This window comes from Hemiscyllium ocellatum, chromosome 37, assembly GCF_020745735.1.
Source record: "Hemiscyllium ocellatum isolate sHemOce1 chromosome 37, sHemOce1.pat.X.cur, whole genome shotgun sequence".
Lineage (NCBI taxonomy): Eukaryota > Metazoa > Chordata > Chondrichthyes > Orectolobiformes > Hemiscylliidae > Hemiscyllium > Hemiscyllium ocellatum.
In genome coordinates, this window is record NC_083437.1 from 25,137,304 (window position 1) to 25,155,641 (window position 18,338).

Consider the following 18,338-nt stretch of genomic DNA (forward strand, 5'->3'; position numbering starts at 1 on the left):
AAAGGATAGTGAAGGTGTTTGGTCAGAGTATGGAGTACAGGAGTTGGGAGGACATGTTGTGGCTGTACAGGACATTGGTTAGACCACTGTTGGAATATTGCATGCAATTCTGGTCTCCTCCCTATCGGAAAGATGTTGTGAAACTTGAAAGGGTTCAGAAAAGATGTACAAGGATGTTGCCAGGGTTGGAGGATTTGAGCTATAGGGAAAGGCTGAATAGGCTGGGTCTATTTTCCCTGGAGTGTCGGAGGCTGAGGGGTGACCTTATAGAGGTTTACAAAATCATGAGGGGCATGGATAGGGTAAATAGACAAGGTCTTTTCCCTAGGTGGGGGAGGGGGAGTCCAGAATTAGAGGGCATATGTTTAGGGTGAGAGGGGAAAGATATAAAAGAGACCTAAGGGGCAACCTTTTCAAGCAGAGGGTGTTGTGTGTATAGAATTAGCTGTCAGAGGAAACTGAGGAGGCTGGGACAATTGTAACAGTTAAAAGGCAACTGGATGGGTATATGAATAGGAAGGGTTTAGAGGGATATGGGCCAAGTGCTAGTAAATAGACTCTATTAAGTTAGGATATCTGGTAAGCATGGACCAATTGGACCAAAGGGTCTGTTTCTATACTGTACATCTAAGACTCTAAATGGAGTTTAATTTAGATAAGAGAAGTGGAGCATTTTGGAAAACATAAATCCATGCAGGACCTGCACTCTTAATGCAAGGTCTCCGGGAGTATTATTCAACAGACCTCCGTGTGCAGTTCATGGTTTCTTGAAAGTAGAGTCTGATGTAGACAGGATAGTGAAGAAGGTGTTGGTTTGCTTTCCTTTTATTGGTCAGAATATTGAGTGGAGGATTTGGAAGGTCATGTTGCAGCTATACGGGACATGGGTTCAACCACTTTTGGAATACTGTATTCAATTCTGGTCTCTCTGCTATAGGAAGGATGTTGTGAAACTTGAAAGGATTCAGAAAAGATGTATAAGGATATTGCAAGGGTTGGAGGGTTTGAGCTATGGGGAGAGGCTGAATAAGCTGGGGCTATTTTACTTGTAACATCAGAGGCTGAAAAGTGACCTTTTAAAGGTTTATAAAATCATGATGGGCATGGATAGAGTTAATAGCCAAGATCTTTGTCCCAGAATGGGGAGTCCAAAAGTAGACAGCATAGATTTAATGTGAAAGAGGATCTTTTAAAAGGAACTCAAGTGGTAACTTTTCCAGGCAGAGGGTGGTGTCTCTCTGGAATGAGCTGCCAGAGGAAGAGGTGGTGGTTGATACATTGACAACATTTAAAAGGAAGGGTACATGAATAGGAAGGATTGAGAGGGATTTGAGCCAAATGCTGGCAAATAGGACTAGATTAATTTAGGATATCTGGTCAGTGTTGATAGGTTGGACCAAAGGTTCTGTTTCCATACTGTACAGATTCATGACTCAAAGTACCAAGATTTCTTTAATTGCAGGGATATCCCATCACACCCTCAATACTATCCCTCTGATAACATTCTCTTTGTGTGAATTGACAGTCGAGATGATCTGAAATTTTGAAATGCAAATTAAAGTTTGAACCTTGTCTCAATTTGGCATGCTACCACTGAACATGCTAATGTTCTGTCATATACTATTGTGTATTTATCAACATCAGGTAGTACATATTGGTTCTGCACCCAACCTCCCCAAAACCAAGAGATGGTGTATCTTCCCTACACCACTAAAAACATGAACAGAGGAACTTATAACAAAAGTAATGGAATCCATTGTTGTGAAATTACATCTTTGTTATTTCAGTTGATTCCTCCTATTGTATTGCTATAAATTATTTAGTTAAGAAAGCTTGTCCTTTTAAAAGAAACATTTTGAACTATGACATGGTGTTGTGTGATTTTTAACTTTGCCCTGCCCAGCCCAGTCCAGTCCAACATTGGCACCTCCACATCATAAATGATTTAAGCACTAACAAACAAATGATCTATTAGTTCATTTTATTCTCCATTGGAGACAGATTTGAAATAAACATAATGTACTTTTTCTAACAGCTTTGATTCTATTAAGTGTTCATTTTTTAATTCGATATTTGTGGGACTGGACTTACTGAAAGATCTCCGAGTGTAATCTTGTATCTTGCAAGTGATTTCGCCCAAGGCTGGTCTTCTGTCAGATTTCTTATCATAGAACAGTTACATTGACTACTCATCTGTTATTATTTTCCCATTGCAACTCAGCAACTTTTCACGAGAAAGACAAGGCAGCTGAGCTTTGTTAACATCAGTTACATTAATTGTTTCATCCATATCTGAATAAAATTATTAGTAAAGGCTTTGAACTGGGTCCATCAAGAAATTAAGTGTTACTTCAGCACTTTTATTTTGAAGGACGACTCCTATCGAAAGTAATTTGGACAATCATGCGCCACAAGATTCCAAGCTTCATTAAAGGCCTCGACCACGGTCGGGGCAAGTGGCCCTTCCTCTGAGGCAGTCAGGTTCATCTGAAGCTGTTCCATCGTTGACATTCCAATTACAACTCCATCACCAAGATCCCCCTAGAGTAAACAAACATCAGCTGTAGTAATTGAACAATCCTGTCTAGGGGAATAGAGAAGAATGAGGAGGCTAGAGATTATTTAATGGAAGAAAATAGTACCAAGCCTACTTATTCAATATCGAATGGAAAAGGTAGATAACGAGTAAGATCACTCCTCCACACTTAGTAAAATAGTTAGCATTGGACAGGCTGGACCAAGTCATCACCTCAGACTATAATTTGTAACAATGATATTTATTTACATTGCAGAATCTGTGCCGTACCCGGAGTTTGGAGTGATGATACATCCATCTTAATGCTGCTGCTGTCAAGCTTGGCTTCTCAGAACTGTACGTTGTTTCTATTGTTTTCTTCACTAGATCTAAAGCTTGGAAGTGATGCTCCTTCCAATACCTGAGCAAGTAAAAAAATTGCAGTGAAAGAAAACAGAAAATCAGCCAAAGTTAGGTGCCAAACAATCTTTGCTGCTATAGGAGAAGAGTAAAATATGAGGTCCAACAACCATGCACAGTTTGTGGACTCACCTGTTTCTGTAAGCCTCAGCCCAAGTGTTTCCAAAGAACCGGCCAACAGGATGTTTCTCATTTTTGTCTTCAAATGTATACTTCCCAGTTAGTAACCCTCCTGCACCAACAAGACAAATTTTATATTCTCTCCATTCCTCAGGACTCTACCCACAAACCCCACCATCCTGAGATCTCTGCAATGCTGTTTATGATTTAGACTGTACAAAATTAGTGGGTGGCACAGTGGTTAGCATTGCTGCCTCACAGCGCCCGAGACCCGGGTTCAATTCCCGACTCAGGCGACTGACTGTGTGGAGTTTGCACGTTCTCCGTGTCTGCGTGGGTTTCCTCCGGGTGCTCCGGTTTCCTCCCACAGTCCAAAGATGTGCGGGTCAGGTGAATTGGCCATGCTAAATTGCCAGTAGTGTTAGATAAGGGGTAAATGTAGGGGTATGGGTGGGTTGCGCTTCGGCGGGTCGGTGTGGACTTGTTGGGCCGAAGGGCCTGTTTCCACACTAAGTAATCTAATCTAATCTAAAAAATTCAGTATGGGATCTAGGATATTTTATTAAGATTAGGAATGGACCAAGTTTCTTCCATCCCTTGAAGATATTGACCCTTATTCCTGCATATGATCATCCTACAATGAAGGGGTAAGAGTGAATCAACATGAACCAGGTTTTCTATGAGCCATAAGTTCTCTGATTGTGGTGATAATGATCTGAATCCACATAGGGAACAGTGCAACTCTACCATTGGATATCAAACAACGTGGAAACCTTTTCTGAATGTTCACAGCTGGATAGTTCAAACTGAATAATTTGTTTTGTTAAATTCTGATACTCATTTTATATTTCATTTTGTTCTGGAATGATACTTACCCGCAAGTGGGTTGTAACCATAAAATCGCATTCCAAAATGTCGGAGACAGGGAAAGAGTTCTGTCTCCACTTGACGAGTTGTGGCATTGTACATTCCCTAAAAAAACAAGCAAAATTATTCCAAAGCCATTTGTCCATTTGTGGAAAACATGCATCAAACAAGCAATCAAGTATTTCAGAAATGTAGTCAATTTCGTAATGTATGACTTTAGTTGAAGGGAAAAATTGATCAAAAGAGCAGGAACAACATCCAGCTCCTAAAAATAGTATCTAGGGACCACTTCTGTCCATGTGGCAGGGCAGACACTGCTCTGGTTTAATGTCTTATCTAAAAGGCAGCACCATTAAAAGGAGAAAACTGACCAAGAAATTTTACAGAAGCAAACTTTAATCTGAAAAAAACTCACGGTCCTAAGGAGTATGAGAACGAATTGATCAAAGTGAACAGTTTTAAAGAAGGTCATAAAGGAGTTGAGAGAGAAGTTTAAGGTAAGATTGAAACCACTGAGAGACGCATGCCAAATGGTGTAATAATGTGGATGGCACAAGAGGACAGACATCTCAGTCAATAGAGGCGGAGCAATTTCATGTCACATGTTCGGATACGACACAGACATATGACTTTCCAGTAAGAGACATTAATTCATAGAGGCCATACCCTAGTCTCCAAAGGACAGTGTCCCAATTTTTCTAAATAACTACAAAAAGTAATGAAAGTTTACATCACCTTTAAAAGCATAAACATAACAACAAAATGGCAAGGTGGCCATTAGTAACAAAGAAGGTTGTAGGTTACAAAGATATAGATGGATCGGTCAGATGAGCAGATCAGTAGCAAATGCAATTTAACCATGAAAAGTGAGAGCTGGTGCACTTTGAAAGAAGCAACAAGACAAAGCAATACTTAATTAATTGCAGGACACTAGAAAGCTTAGTGAAACCACGGAATCTTGGAATGCTTGTCCACAGATCCCTGAAAGTAGCTGGACAGGTTAATGGGGTAGTTAAGAAAGTATATAGCACATGTGCCTTTATCAGTCATATAGCATAAGTCTAGGGAGGTTATGCTGGAGCTACACAAACTTTGGTCAGGTCACAACAGGACTACTGTGTGCAGTCTGGTAACAACACTATAGGAACAACGTGACTGCACTGGAGGGGGTGCAGAGAAGATTCACCTGGATCGGAGCATTTTAGTTATGAAGACAGCTTGAATAGGTTCAAGTTATTTTCTTTAGAGCAGAGAAGGTTGAAGGGAGAACTGACTGAAGGGCATAAAATTATGAGGAGAATGAACAAAATGGAGACGAAGCAGCTGTTCCCCTTAGTTGAAGGGTCAATAACGAGGAAGCATCATTTTAAGATGAAGGGGCAAGAGGTTTAGACAGGATTTGAGGAAACATTTTGCACCAAGAGTGTGGTGGAATTTGGATGTATCACCTAGGAGAGCATTAGAGACAGAAAACTTCACAACCTTTAAAAAGTACATGGACGAGCACTTGAAATGTGACACTCAAGGGTATGGATCAAGTGCTGGAAAGTGGAATTAGTGCAGATTGGCTGGTGCAGATTCAAAGGGCCTCTTGTATGCTGCATCGATCTATGATATGTTTCAAAATACAAAATCTGGTACTGAATCACACAAGCAGATATTAAGGCAGGTGTCCAAAAGTTTGGACAAAGAGATAGGGATTAAGAAGCCTCTTAAAAAGGAGGAAAGAAGATATGGGGGACGTTCAAGAAGCCAAATTGCAGAAGTAAATATCCTTGGGGAAAAGAGAAGGAAAAGACACAAGAAATGTAAGCAACATACTGGAACAGATTGTAAACAAGGATTGATAACTAGTTGAACCTCTCCGAAACAAAAAAATCATTGTTGATTAGCAAGTACTGGGGTGATGGGTAAACAGAACTTAGTGCAAGTTAAGGCATTGATGGCAGAGTTTTGGACAACTCAAGGTTACAGACAGTACAGCATGGGAGGATGATTAGATTGTATTCTCATAGATCAAAAATGCCTTACCATTGAAATCCACATCCTGTGATCAAGTTTGTGAGAAAGCGTTCACATAGTTACAAAGCATCCTGCAGCATCAGACAATCCACACAGGAGAGTAACCCTTCAAGTGTAGGGTTTACAATTGAGCTCGTTTGGTTCTTTGACTCTTCTGGGCAATATTTGTGGCTGGGCTTCACCCACTCATCTGATTTCCTGAACCAAAAATGGATTCACACTGATGCCCAAGCATCCAGGAGTGTGGTGTGTGACAAGCCATTCACAGAGTTTATCTCCTGGTCCATCAACACATTCACACAAGGAAGAAACCCTAACAACGTGAATTCTGTAAGAAAGCCATCACAATGTTGTTAGACCTCTTGGAAACCTCGTGAATGAAGAGGATTTTGTCCATTTAACCTCGTTCTCTAGGTGGCCTTGGTGACTTCAGAAAGCTTCGCATGTCATGATGATCAGAGTATTGTTGATCTCTCAAATTTCCTCTTCCCAACATGTGTTCTTTGCCTTCTGGATTTGTCTTTGAATGTCAGCCATGAGCTGTTGAATTGCTGCATCCTTGAATTGTATCCTTGGGTTGTTCTGCCTGGCAATGAAGGCTGATTGTTTTTGTTCCAGGAGGTCACATATTTGAGTGTCATATTCATCAAGCCACTTCTGGTAACGATGACGCTCAAACCCAATGATTTGGACAAAGTAGTTTAGTATAGTTGACTTTATATTGATCTCAATGCTTGTGAATTGAGATAATTGTGTAAGGATTTTGTAGATTGGCCATGATTTACTCTTGGAGTTCCTCTTGTTGGTTGGGCTGTTTTCAGGCTGAGACACTTCTTTCTCCTGGACTTGGGTCTTCTGATGTCTCAGCGCTGGGTAGATCTTCATCATTGATCGAACGAGTTGATGATCTGTCCAACACCATCAGACTCCCGAGTGGATCAAGTGATACAGACAACATTTAGAAATTTTCTCTTAGCTTTAGACCATTTCCCATACCTCAGCAGCCAGATCAGTCCCCTCAATGTCAAAACTAAACTGACCATATGATCTAAAGTTTGCAAATGACTGCGCTGTCATTGTTTACTCTGCAACAGAGTTTTGTCCTCGCTCAATCTCTTCAATTCTTTATATCTTTGAATAATGTGAAAATAAAATTTACACATTAACATGTGGTCAGCCAAGTATTCTTCTCCCATATATATTAGAGACTCTGGAAATGTTGAGCACTTCCTCAATGGACAACTCTCTGAAGAGGCCGCCATTGACAATGAGATCATGAGAGCAACTGTGTCATTTCAGCCTTGTACAAATGACAGCAGCAAGGGTTTCACTGCAATAGATCGTCCCAAGTCAATATTAAAGATCAGTCCTACTGACTACATCTGAACATATGAATTGAGAGCAGGAGAAGGCCATTCGGCCCCTCAAGCCAGCTCTACTTTTCAGTAAGAAGATGGCTGATCTGATTTTGGCCTCAAATCCATTTGTCTGCCTACCCCAATTATCTTTGACTCCCTTGTTAGTTAAGAATTTATCAATCCCTGCTTTCAAAATATCCAGTGACCCTGCCTCTACTGCTCCCTGAGGAAGAGTTAATTGACCTTCAACACCATTAAAGAAAGGATATCTCCTGATCTCTGATTTAAAAGAGAGACCCTATGTTTGAAAACAGTGTCCACTAGTTCAAGTAGCTCGCACAAGGAAAAACATCTTAGATAAGGATGGAGCATATGTCAGGAATAGACAAGATAGAGCAAATGAATCCTTACAGTATAAAGACAGTAGGAGTATACTTAAGAGGGAAGTCAGGAGGGCAAAAAGGGTACATGAGATAGCTTTGGCAAACAGAGTTAAGGAGAATTCAAAGGGTTTTTACAAATACATTAAGGACAAAAGGGTAACTAGGGAGAGAATAGGGCTCTCAAAAATCAGCAAGGCGGCCTTTGTGTGGAGCTGCAGGAGATGGGGAGATACTAAATGAGTATTTTGCATCAGTATTTCCTGTGGAAAGGATATGAAAGATTTAGAATGTAGGGAAATAGATGGTGATAGCTTGAAAAATGTCCATATTACAGAGGAGGAAGTGCTGGATGTCTTGAAATGCATAAAAGTGGATAAATCCCCAGGACCTGATCAGGTGTACCCTAGAACTCTGTGGGAAGCACGGGAAGTGATTGCTGGGCCCCTTGCTGAGATATTTGTATCATCGATAGTCACAGGTGAGGTGCCAGAAGACTGGAGGTTGGCAAATGTGGTGCCACTGTTTAAGAAGGATGGTAAGGACAAGCCAGGGAATTGTAGATCAATGAACCTGACATTAGTGGTGGGCAGGTTGTCTAAGGGAAGCCTGAGGAACACGATATACATGTATTCAGAAAGGCAAGGACTGGTTAGGGATAGTCAACATGGCTTTGTGCGTGGAAAATTGTCTCACACAAACTTGATTGAGTTTTTTGAAGGAGTAACAAAGAGGATTGATGAGGGCAGAGCAGTAGACGTGATCTATATGGACTTCAGTAAGGCGTTCGACAAGGTTCCCAATAAGAGAATGGTTAGCAAGGTTAGATCTCATGGAATACAAGGAGAACAAACCATTTGGATGCAGAACTGGCTCAAAGGTAGAAGACAGAGGGTTATGGCGGAGGGTTGTTTTTCAGTCTGGAGGCCTGTGACCAGTGAAGTGCCACAAGGATCAGTGCTGGGTCCACTACTTTTCATAAATGATTTGGATGTGAGCATCAGAGATATAGTTAGTCAGTTTGTAGATGACATCAAAATTGGAGATGTAGTGGACAGTGAAGAAGGCTACCTCTGATTACAACAGGATCTTAATCACATGGGCCAATGGGCTGAGAAGTGGCAGATGGAGTTTAATTTAGATAAATGAAAGGTGCTGCTTTTTGGAAAAGCAAATCTTAGCAGGACTTATACACTTAATGGTAAGATCCTAGGGAATGCTGATGCCCAAACAGACCTTGGAGTGCAGGTTCATGGCTCCTTGAAAGTGGAGTTGCAGATAGATAGGATAGTGAAGAAGGAGTTTGGTATGCTTTCCTTTATTGGTCAGAGTATTGAGTACACAAGTTGGGAGGTCATGTTGCAGCTGTATTAGACATTGTTTAGGCCACTTTTGGAATACTGCGTGCAATTCTGGTCTCCTTCCTATTGGAAAGATGTTGTGAAACTTGAAAGGGTTCAGAAAAGATTTACAAGGATGTTGCCAGGGTTGGAGGATTTGAGCTATACAGAGAGGTTGAATAGGCTAGAGCTGTTTTCCCTGGTGCGTTGGAAGCTGAAGAGTGACCTTATAGAGGTTTATAAAATTATGAAAGGCATGGATTGGATAAATAGACAAAATCTCTTCCTTGGGGTGGGGGAGTCCAGAACTAGAGGGCATAGGTTCAGGGTGAGAGGGGAAAAATATAAAAGAGACCTAAGGGGCAACATTTTCACAGAAGGTGGTAAGTGTATGGAATGAGCTGCTGGGGGAAGTGGTAGAGGCTAGTACAACTGCAACATTTAAAAGGCGCCTGGATGCGTATATGAATAGGAAGGGTTTGAAGGGATATGGGCTGGTTCTGGCAGGTGGGACTAGATTGGGTTGGGATATCTGGTTGGCATGGACAAGTTGGACCGAATGGTCTGTTTCTGTGCTGTACATCTCAATGACTAAATAAATAAATAAAGTAACATTCGAATTAATTGAAAGATAGAAGGGAACACCCAGCTGGGTACAACTAAAGGCAAATCTCAGAATTAGATCATCCAGCAAGTCAGATGTTGCCAATCTTGTTCTTTGACATACCTGATAAATGGTAGGAAGGACCCATCCATTATGTTTACAGACTGAATACAGCTCTGCCACTTCCCATGCAGCATAGTTTGACAGGCCAAGTTCTTTAAACTTCCCCTAAAACAAAATCCATATTAAAACATTCTGACATTTTCTAAGTTATTTCACAGTAGCAAGAACATCGAACACAAAAGCCACATCATTATTCTGCAGTGAGGGCAGGATTTCTATTAAAAATATGCAAACTGAAAAACTGCTCAAAGCCTTTTCTATGCAGCAAGTCACTCTGAAAGGCAGTAATATTTAAATATTTCTTTCAAGACCCAATTCTGTTAATCTTTCGCATGCCTTTAAAGGAGGAATATTGGCTATGATACTGGCAGATCTTTTTCATGCTGTTCTCATGCCATGACGGGATCTTTAATACCCGAGCAACTCACACAGAAGGACAGGACCAGTATTTAGTACCTCATCCTAACAGTTGTACTTCCAATAATTTTGCACTCATTTGGTATTGCATTGCTCAATGTACTATGGCAAGTGAGACTAACTGAATAGTTATTTCATCAAAATGGCAGACCTGATGAGCCAAATACCTCTCATTCCTGTTCTATACTCAAATATTCCTTGCATGTTCCTGATGTCCACATGCTCAGTGTTGAACACTAATATCGACATTGTACCTGTTGATAAAGCTCCTGACAAGCAGCTAGTGTTTCCTCAATTGGTGTCTCATGGTCTGGGGCATGAAGATATAGGATCTCAACGCTCTTCCTTTGTAGGCGTTCCAATGATGTTTTAAACTGATTTCTGACACTCTCTGCTTTCAGCGTTTTCCCATCCCATGGATTCACTTTTGTTGCAAACTTTACTTTAAGATAAAGAAAGAAACTAGAATCAGCAGAAGATCAAGGGAGAAAATTTGACATGTTCAAAATCATGAGTTGATTAGTGGTGCTGGAAGAGCACAGCAGTTCAAGAAGCATCCGAGGAGCAGTAAAATCGACATTTCGGGCAAAAGCCCTTCATCAGGAATAAAGGCAGAGAGCCTGAAGCGTGGAGAGATAAGCTAGAGGAGGGTGGGGGTGGGGAGAAAGTAGCATAGGTGAGTGGAGAAGGGGATGAAGGTGATAGGTCAGGGAGGAGAGTGGAGTGGATAGGTGGAAAAGAAGATAGGCAGGTAGGACAAGTCATGGGGACAGTGCTGAGCTGGAAGTTTGGAACTAGGGTGAGGTGGGGGAAGGGGAAATGAGGAAACTGTTGAAGTCCACATTGGTACCCTGGGGTTGAAGTGTTCCGAGGCGGAAGATGAGGCGTTCTTCCTCCAGGCGCCTGGTGGTGAGGGAACGGCGGTGAAGGAGGCCCAGGACTTCCATGTCCTCGGCAGAGTGGGAGGGGGAGTTGAAATGTTGGGCCACAGGGTGGAGATGTTCCTTAAAGCGCTCTGCTAGGAGGCGTCCACCCGTGCCCACACCTCCTCCCTCACTTCCATCCAAGGCCCTAAAGGAGCCTTCCACATCCATCAAAGTTTTACCTGCACATCTACTAATATCATTTATTGTATCCGTTGCTCCTGATGCGGTCTCCTCTACACTGGGGAGACTGGACGCCTCCTAGCAGAGCGCTTTAGGGAACATCTCCGGGACAACCGCACCAATCAACCACACCACCCTGTGGCCCAACATTTCAACTCCCCCTCCCACTCTGCCGAGGACATGGAGGTTCTGGGCCTCCTTCACCGCCGCTCCCTCACCACCAGGCGCCTGGAGGAAGAACGCCTCATCTTCCGCCTCGGAACACTTCAACCCCAGGGCATCAATGTGGACTTCAACAGTTTCCTCATTTTTCCTTCACCCACCTCACCCTAGTTCCAAACTAGCACTGTCCCCATGACTTGTCCTACCTGCCTATCTTCTTTTTCACCTATCCACTCCACCCTCCTCCCTGACCTATCACCTTCATCCCCTCCCCCACTCACCCATTGTACTCTATGCTACTTTCTCCCCACCCCTACCCTCCTCTAGCTTATCTCTCCACGCTTCAGGCTCTCTGCCTTTATTCCTGATGAAGGGCTTTTGCCCGAAACATCGATTTGACTGCTCCTCGGATGCTGCCTGAACTGCTGTGCTCTTCCAGCACCACTAATCCAGAATCTGGTTTCAGCATCTGCAGTCATTGTTTTTACCAAAATCATGAGTGGCCTCGTCAATACAGTTAAAGAGGGCCTGTATCCATAGTCGAAGGATTGAGGATCGACACACAGATTATCAAATGAACCAAAGTGATATAGAGTCATAGTCATAGAGTCGTGTACACAGAAAAAAACCCTTCAGTCCAACCAGTCCATGCCGACCAGATATCTTAAATTAATCTAGTCCCATTTACTAGCATTTGGTCCATATTCTTCTAAATCCTTCCTATTCATATCCTCAGCCAGCTACCAGGTAGGTAATTGCACCCACCACCACTTCCTCTGGCAGCTCATTCCACACACTCTTTGCCTGGAAATGTTACCTCATGGGTCGCTTTTAAATCTTTCCCCTCTCACCTTAAACATATGCCCTCTAGTTGTGGATTCTACTTCCCTGAGAAAAAGACTTTTGCTATTCACCTTATCTATGCCGCTCATGATTTTATAAACCTCTCTAAGGTCACCCCTCAGCCTCCAATGCTGCAGAGAAAATAGCCCAACCTATTCAGCCTCTCCCTATAGCTCAAAGCCCCAGCAACATAGAGTCATAGAGATGAACAGCATGGAAACAGACCCTTCGGTCCAACCTGTCCACGCCGACCAGATATCCCAACCCAATCTAGTCCCATCTGCCAGCATCCGCCCCATATCCCTCCAAACCCTTCCCATTCATATACCCATCCAAATGCCTCTTAAATGTTGCAATTGTACCAGCCTCCACCACATCCTCTAGCAGCTCATTCCACACACGTGCCACCCTCTGCGTGAAAATGTTGCCCCTTAGGTCTCTTTTATATCTTTCCCCTCTCATCCTAAACCTATGCCCACTAGTTCTGGACTCCCCGACCCCAGGGAAAAGACTTTATTTATCCATCTATGCCCCTCATAATTTTGTAAACCTCTATAAGGTCACCCCTCAGCCTCCGACGCACCAGGGAAAACAGTCTCAGCCTGTTCAGCCTCTCCCTGCAGCTCAGATCCTCCAACCCTGGCAACATCCTTGACAATCTTTTCTGAACCCTTTCAAGTTTCACAACATCTTTCCGATAGGAAGGAGACCAGAACTGCACGCAATATTCTAACAGTGGCCTAACCAATGTCCTGTACAGCCGCAACATGACCTACCAACTTCTGTACTCAATACTCTGACCAAGAAAGTGCCTCCACTTTCAAGGAGCTATGAATCTGCACTCTAAGGTCTCTTTGTTCATCAACACTCCCTAGAACCTTACCATTAAGTGTATAAGCCCTGCTAAGTTTTACATTTCCAAAATGCAGCACCTCGCATTTATCTAAATTAAACTCCATCCACCACTTCTCAGCCCATTGGCCCATCTGGTCAAGATCCTGTTGTAATCTGAGGTAACCCTCTTCGCTGTCCACTACACCTCCAATTTTGATGTCATCTGCAAACTTACTAACTGTACCTCTTATGCTCACATCCAAATCATTTATGTAAATGACAAAACTTGGAGGACCCAGCAACGATCCTTGTGGCACTCCATTGGTCACAGGCCTCCAGTCTGAAAAACAACCCTCCACCACCTCTGTCTTCTACCTTTGAGCCAGTTCTGTATCCAAATGGCTAGTTCTCCCTGTATTCTATGAGATCTAACCTTGCTAATCAGTCTCACATGGGGAACCTTGTTGAACGCCTTACTCGAGTCCATATAGATCACATCTACTGCTCTGCCCTCATCAATCTTCTTTGTTCATTCATCAAAAAACTCAAATCAAGTTTGTGAGACATGATTTCCCATGCACAAAGCCATGTTGACTATCCCAAATCAGTCCTAGACCTTCCAAATATATGTACATCCTGTCCCTCAGGATTCCCTCCAACAACTTGCCCACCACAAGGTCAGGCTCACTGGTCTATAGTTCCCTGACTTGTCCTTACCACCTTTCTTAAATAGTGGCACCACGTTTGCCAACCTCCAGTCTTCCGGCACCTCACCTGTGACTATCGATGGTACAAATATCTCAGCAAGGGGCCCAGTAATCACTTCTCTAGCTTCCCACAGAGTTCTCGGGTATACCTGATCAAGTCCTGGGGATTTATCCACCTTTAACCGTTTCAAGCACTTCCTCCTCTGTAATCTGGACATTTTGCAAGATGTCACCATCTATTTCCATACAGTCTATATCTTCCATATCCTTTTCCACAGTAAATACTGATGCAAAATATTCATTTAGTATCTCCCACATTTTCTGTAGCTCCACACAAAGGCTGCCTTGCTGATCTTTGAGGGGCCCTATTCTGTCCCTAGTTACCCTTTTGTCCTTAATATATTTGTAAAGCCCCTTTGGATTCTCCTTAATTCTATTTGGAGAATAGCTATCTCATGTCCCCGTTTTGCCCTCCTGATTTCCCTCTTAACTATACTTTTACTTTCTTTATACTCTTCTAAGGATTCACTAGATCTATCCTATCTGTATCTGACATATGCTTCCTTCTTTTTCTTAACCAAACCTTCAATTTCTTTAGTCATCCATCATTCCCTATACCTACCAGCCTTCCCTTTCACCCTGACAGGAATATACTTACTCTGGATTCTTATTATCTCATTTCTGAAGGCTTCCCATTTTCCAGCCATCCCTTTAGCTGCGAACATCTGCCTCCAATCAGCTTTTGAATGTTCTTGCCTAATACCATCAAAATTGGCCTTTCTCCAATTTAGAACTTGACGCAACTTTTAAATCTGGTCTATCCTTTTCCACCACTATTTTAAAATAAATAGAATTATGGTCGCTGGCCCCAAAGTGCTCCCCCACTGACACCTCAGTCACCTCCCCTGCCTTATTTCCCAACAGTAGGTCAAGTTTTGCACCTTCTCCAGTAAGTACATCCACATACTCAATCAGAAAATTGTCTTGTACACACTTAACAAATTCCTCTCCATCTAAACCTTTAACACTATGGCAGTCCCAGTTGATGTTTGGAAAGTTAAAATCCCCTACCATGACCACCCTATTATTCTTACAGATAGCTGAGATCTCCTTCCAAGTTTGTTTCTCAATTTCTCTCTGACTATTGGGGGTCTATAATACAATCCCAATAAGGTGATCATCCCTTTCTTATTTCTCAGTTCCACCCAAATAACTTCCCTGGATGTATTTCTGGGAATATCCTCCCTCAGCACATCTGTAATGCTATCCCTTATCAAAAATGCCACTCCCCCTCCTCTTTTGTCTCCCTATCCTTCCTGTAGCATTTGTATCCTGGAACATTCAGCTGCCAGTCCTGCTCATCCCTGAGCCATGTTTCAGTAATTGCTATGATATCCCAGTCCCATGTTCCTAACCATTTCCTGAGTTCATCTGCCTTCCCTGTTAGGCCCCTTGCATTGAAATAAATGCAATTTGATTTATTAGTCTTACCTTGTCCCTGCCTGCCCTGACTGTTTGATTCACTTCTGTTCTCAGCTGTATCCTGTCTCAGATCGATCTCTTTCCTCACTATCTCCCTGGGTCCCACCCCTCCACCTTACTAGTTTAAATCCTGCCAAGCAGTTCTAGCAAATTTCTCTGCCAGTATATTAGTCCCCTTCCAATTTAGGTGCAACCCCTCCTTCTTATACAGGTCATTTCTACCCCAAAAGAGATTCCAATGATCCAAAAATGTGAATCCTTCTCCCATACACCAGCTCCTCAGCCCTGCATTCATCTGCTCTATCCTCCTATTCCTGCCCTCACTAGCTCGTAGCACTGGGAGTAATCCAGATATTACTACCCTTGAGGACCTCCTTTTTAAAATTCTACTTAACTCTCTGTAATCTCCCTTCAGAGTCTCAACCTTTTCCCTTCCAATGTCGTTGGTTCCAATGTGGACAATGACCTCCTACTGGCCCCTCTCCCCTGTGAGAACATTCTGCACCCTCTCTGAGGCATCCTTGATCCTGGCACCAGGGAAACAACACACCATTCTGCTTTTTCTCTGCTGGCCACAGAAACATCTGTCTGTACCTCGGACTACAGAATCCCCTAACACAATTGATCTCTTGGAAGCTGACGTACCCCTTGTTGCATTAGAGCCTGTCTCAATACCAGAAACCTGGCTGTTTGTGCTAAGTTCCCCTGAGAATCCATCACCCCCTATATTTTCCAAAACAGCATACCTGTTTGAAATGGATATATCCACAAAAGACTCCTGTTCTAGCTGCCTACCTCTCTTACCCTTCCTGGAGTTAACCCATGTATGTGACTGTATCTGAGGTGTTCCCCCCTTTCTATAACTGCCATCCATCACATACTGTAGCTGTTGCAAATTCCTCATCGCTTCTATTTGTCTCTCTAACCGATCCACTCAATCTGATAAGATTTGCATCTAGCAGCATTTATGGCAGATATAATCCGCAGTAACCCTTAAACTCTCTTTAAACTCCCACATCTGACAAGAAGTACATATCACTGCAAAGGCCATTTTTGCTCCTTCACAATCTACAGACCCAGAAAATAACACCGTCTTATTCCTCTACATCACTGCCCCAGGTTAAATTAATAGCTATGGCTTATATTTTAAGTTTAATCAAGAGACTTATCTCCAAAAACATATAATCAAGAAAGAATCCACTGTACCCACTACTGCAGCCTTTCTCTTGGACAGACTTAAAACAACAATTATCTGATTCTGTGCTGTGAACTTCGCCCAACAGTTCCTCCAAGATTAGTTGGGAATGTCACTGTTTGTTAATTTTCCCAAAAGCATTCCGATGTCCAGCGATACACAAATTCAAACAGCAAAGGCTATGCAGGTTCTCTCTCTCTCTCTCTCTCCTCCACTGTCCTCACCATGTGCTTCCTTTGTCTGCCCTTCTCCCTTTTAAACTGCTGTTGTTTTGACTTTTATTTCCAAAGTTCCAAAACAATGCAACAGCATATAAAACAGTAATTGCTGCTCCTGGAATTCGAGGAAATCACCTCCAACACCTAAAATACCTCAAAAAAAAAGGAGCAGCTCTTACAGCCAGAAATTTTTCCCGTCTGGATTACCCAGAATCCTCTCCATTACCCATCGTTATAAATATTTTCTGAACCCTTTCAAGTTCCATAACATCTTTCCTAATGCATAGAATATTTAACATGAAAATAAACAACTTTTATTCAGTGAGCAATCTGGACAGCGGTACTGAAAGAATAACTTTCAAAAGAGAAATTGGCTTAGCACCAATGGGATGGCATGGTGGCTCAGTGGTTAGAAGCAGTGCCAGGGACCCAGGTTCGATTCCAGCCTCGAGCAACTGTGTGGTGTTTGCACATTTTCCAGTGTCTGCGTGGGTTTCGTCCGGGTGCTCTGGTTTCCTCCCACAGTCCAAAGATGTGCAGGTCAGGTGAATTGGTCATGCTAAATTGCCCATAGAGTTAGGTGAATTAGTTGGGGGAATGGGTCTGGGTGGGTTACTCTTCAGAGGGTCGGTGTAGACTAGTTGGGCCGAAGGACCTGTTTCCACACTGTAGGAAATCTAATCTAATCTAAATACATGCATGGCTATTTGGAAAGACTGGGGCTGTTGCAGGCAGCCAGTCAGGGTTTAATTGGTAATATGTCCTCCCTCTGTTTTGTAAACATTCTTCGAAGTCCAGTTTCCTCCTACAATCCAGAAATGTGCAGGTCAGGTGAATTGGCCATGCTAACTTGCCCATAGTGTTAGGGGTAAATATAGGGTAGGGAATGGGTCTGGGTGGGTTACTCTTCGGAGGGTCGGTGTGGATTTGTTGGGCTGAAGGGTCTGTTTCCATACTGTAGGGAATCTAATCTAATCTAATCTAATCTAATCATAACAAAACTCCTCAGACTCAAACTTCTTCTGCTCTTACGTCTTATTTGGGGCAGAGATAAGCAATATTTTTACGCCGTAAGGGAATGCAGACACGTGGTGAGTGGGTGGAAAGACAGCGATAGGCCGAACGGTTTACGCCCACTATTAACCTTTCTGTCCGAGGCCCATCGAGCCAATGATCTCCTCCGAGCGCCCGTCCGCGTACATGAACGCGCTGTCCAGCTCGTCGTGCCCGTGCTCCATGAACGCGCACACCATTGCTGCGCTTTGCTGTGGATCCGCGCGTCGGCCAAACTCCATAGTTCCCAGGATGGTCCTGGGCCGCATCCCGGCAGAACATGAAGACATGATGCGGAAAGCCAAAAGACACCCCTTTACCACAGGCCGTGAAGTGGAAATAATATTCAACATGGCCGCACCGGGCAAAGTCCACAAAGTATCAGTCAAACGTGGTTGGCCGAAGCGGCATTAACCCCGCCCGTTTGGTTTTAAATACGTCACTGCATCCCACCCCCCCATTACACCCCACACTCAGGTTCTCCAGCATTGCCAGGGTATGTCGCAGAAGTACGTTGTCCTTCCAACACCGAAAGAAAAAATAAATAACGTGTAGGGTTAAAAAGGCTGTTA

The 18,338-nt window shown here is 43.0% G+C and overlaps 1 protein-coding gene across 1 annotated transcript; it reads right to left on the reverse strand.

Moving 5' to 3' along the window:
* Positions 1-1,964: 1,964 nt before the first annotated feature.
* On the reverse strand, positions 1,965-18,140 carry akr7a3 (aldo-keto reductase family 7, member A3 (aflatoxin aldehyde reductase)). The gene is made up of 7 exons (XM_060851944.1): positions 17,858-18,140; positions 10,421-10,608; positions 9,750-9,854; positions 3,931-4,027; positions 3,068-3,167; positions 2,807-2,936; positions 1,965-2,541 (listed from the first exon to the last, which is right to left on the reverse strand). The coding sequence occupies exons 1-7, from the start codon at positions 18,117-18,119 to the stop codon at positions 2,380-2,382; spliced, it is 1,044 nt and encodes a 347-aa protein (XP_060707927.1). The 5' UTR covers positions 18,120-18,140; the 3' UTR covers positions 1,965-2,379.
* Positions 18,141-18,338: the final 198 nt, after the last annotated feature.

What these genes read in the sequence shown, in the direction of transcription:
- akr7a3 (XM_060851944.1), bottom strand. Translation starts at nt 18,119, where the DNA reads ATGTTGAATATTATTTCCACTTCACGGCCTGTGGTAAAGGGGTGTCTT. An exon ending in GTCAGGAGCTTTATCAACAG is followed by an intron (nt 9,855 to 10,420) that starts GTACAATGTCGA and finishes ATTTTGTTTTAG; the next exon opens with GGGAAGTTTAAAGAACTTGG. An exon ending in GCTGAGGCTTACAGAAACAG is followed by an intron (nt 2,937 to 3,067) that starts GTGAGTCCACAA and finishes TTACTTGCTCAG; the next exon opens with GTATTGGAAGGAGCATCACT.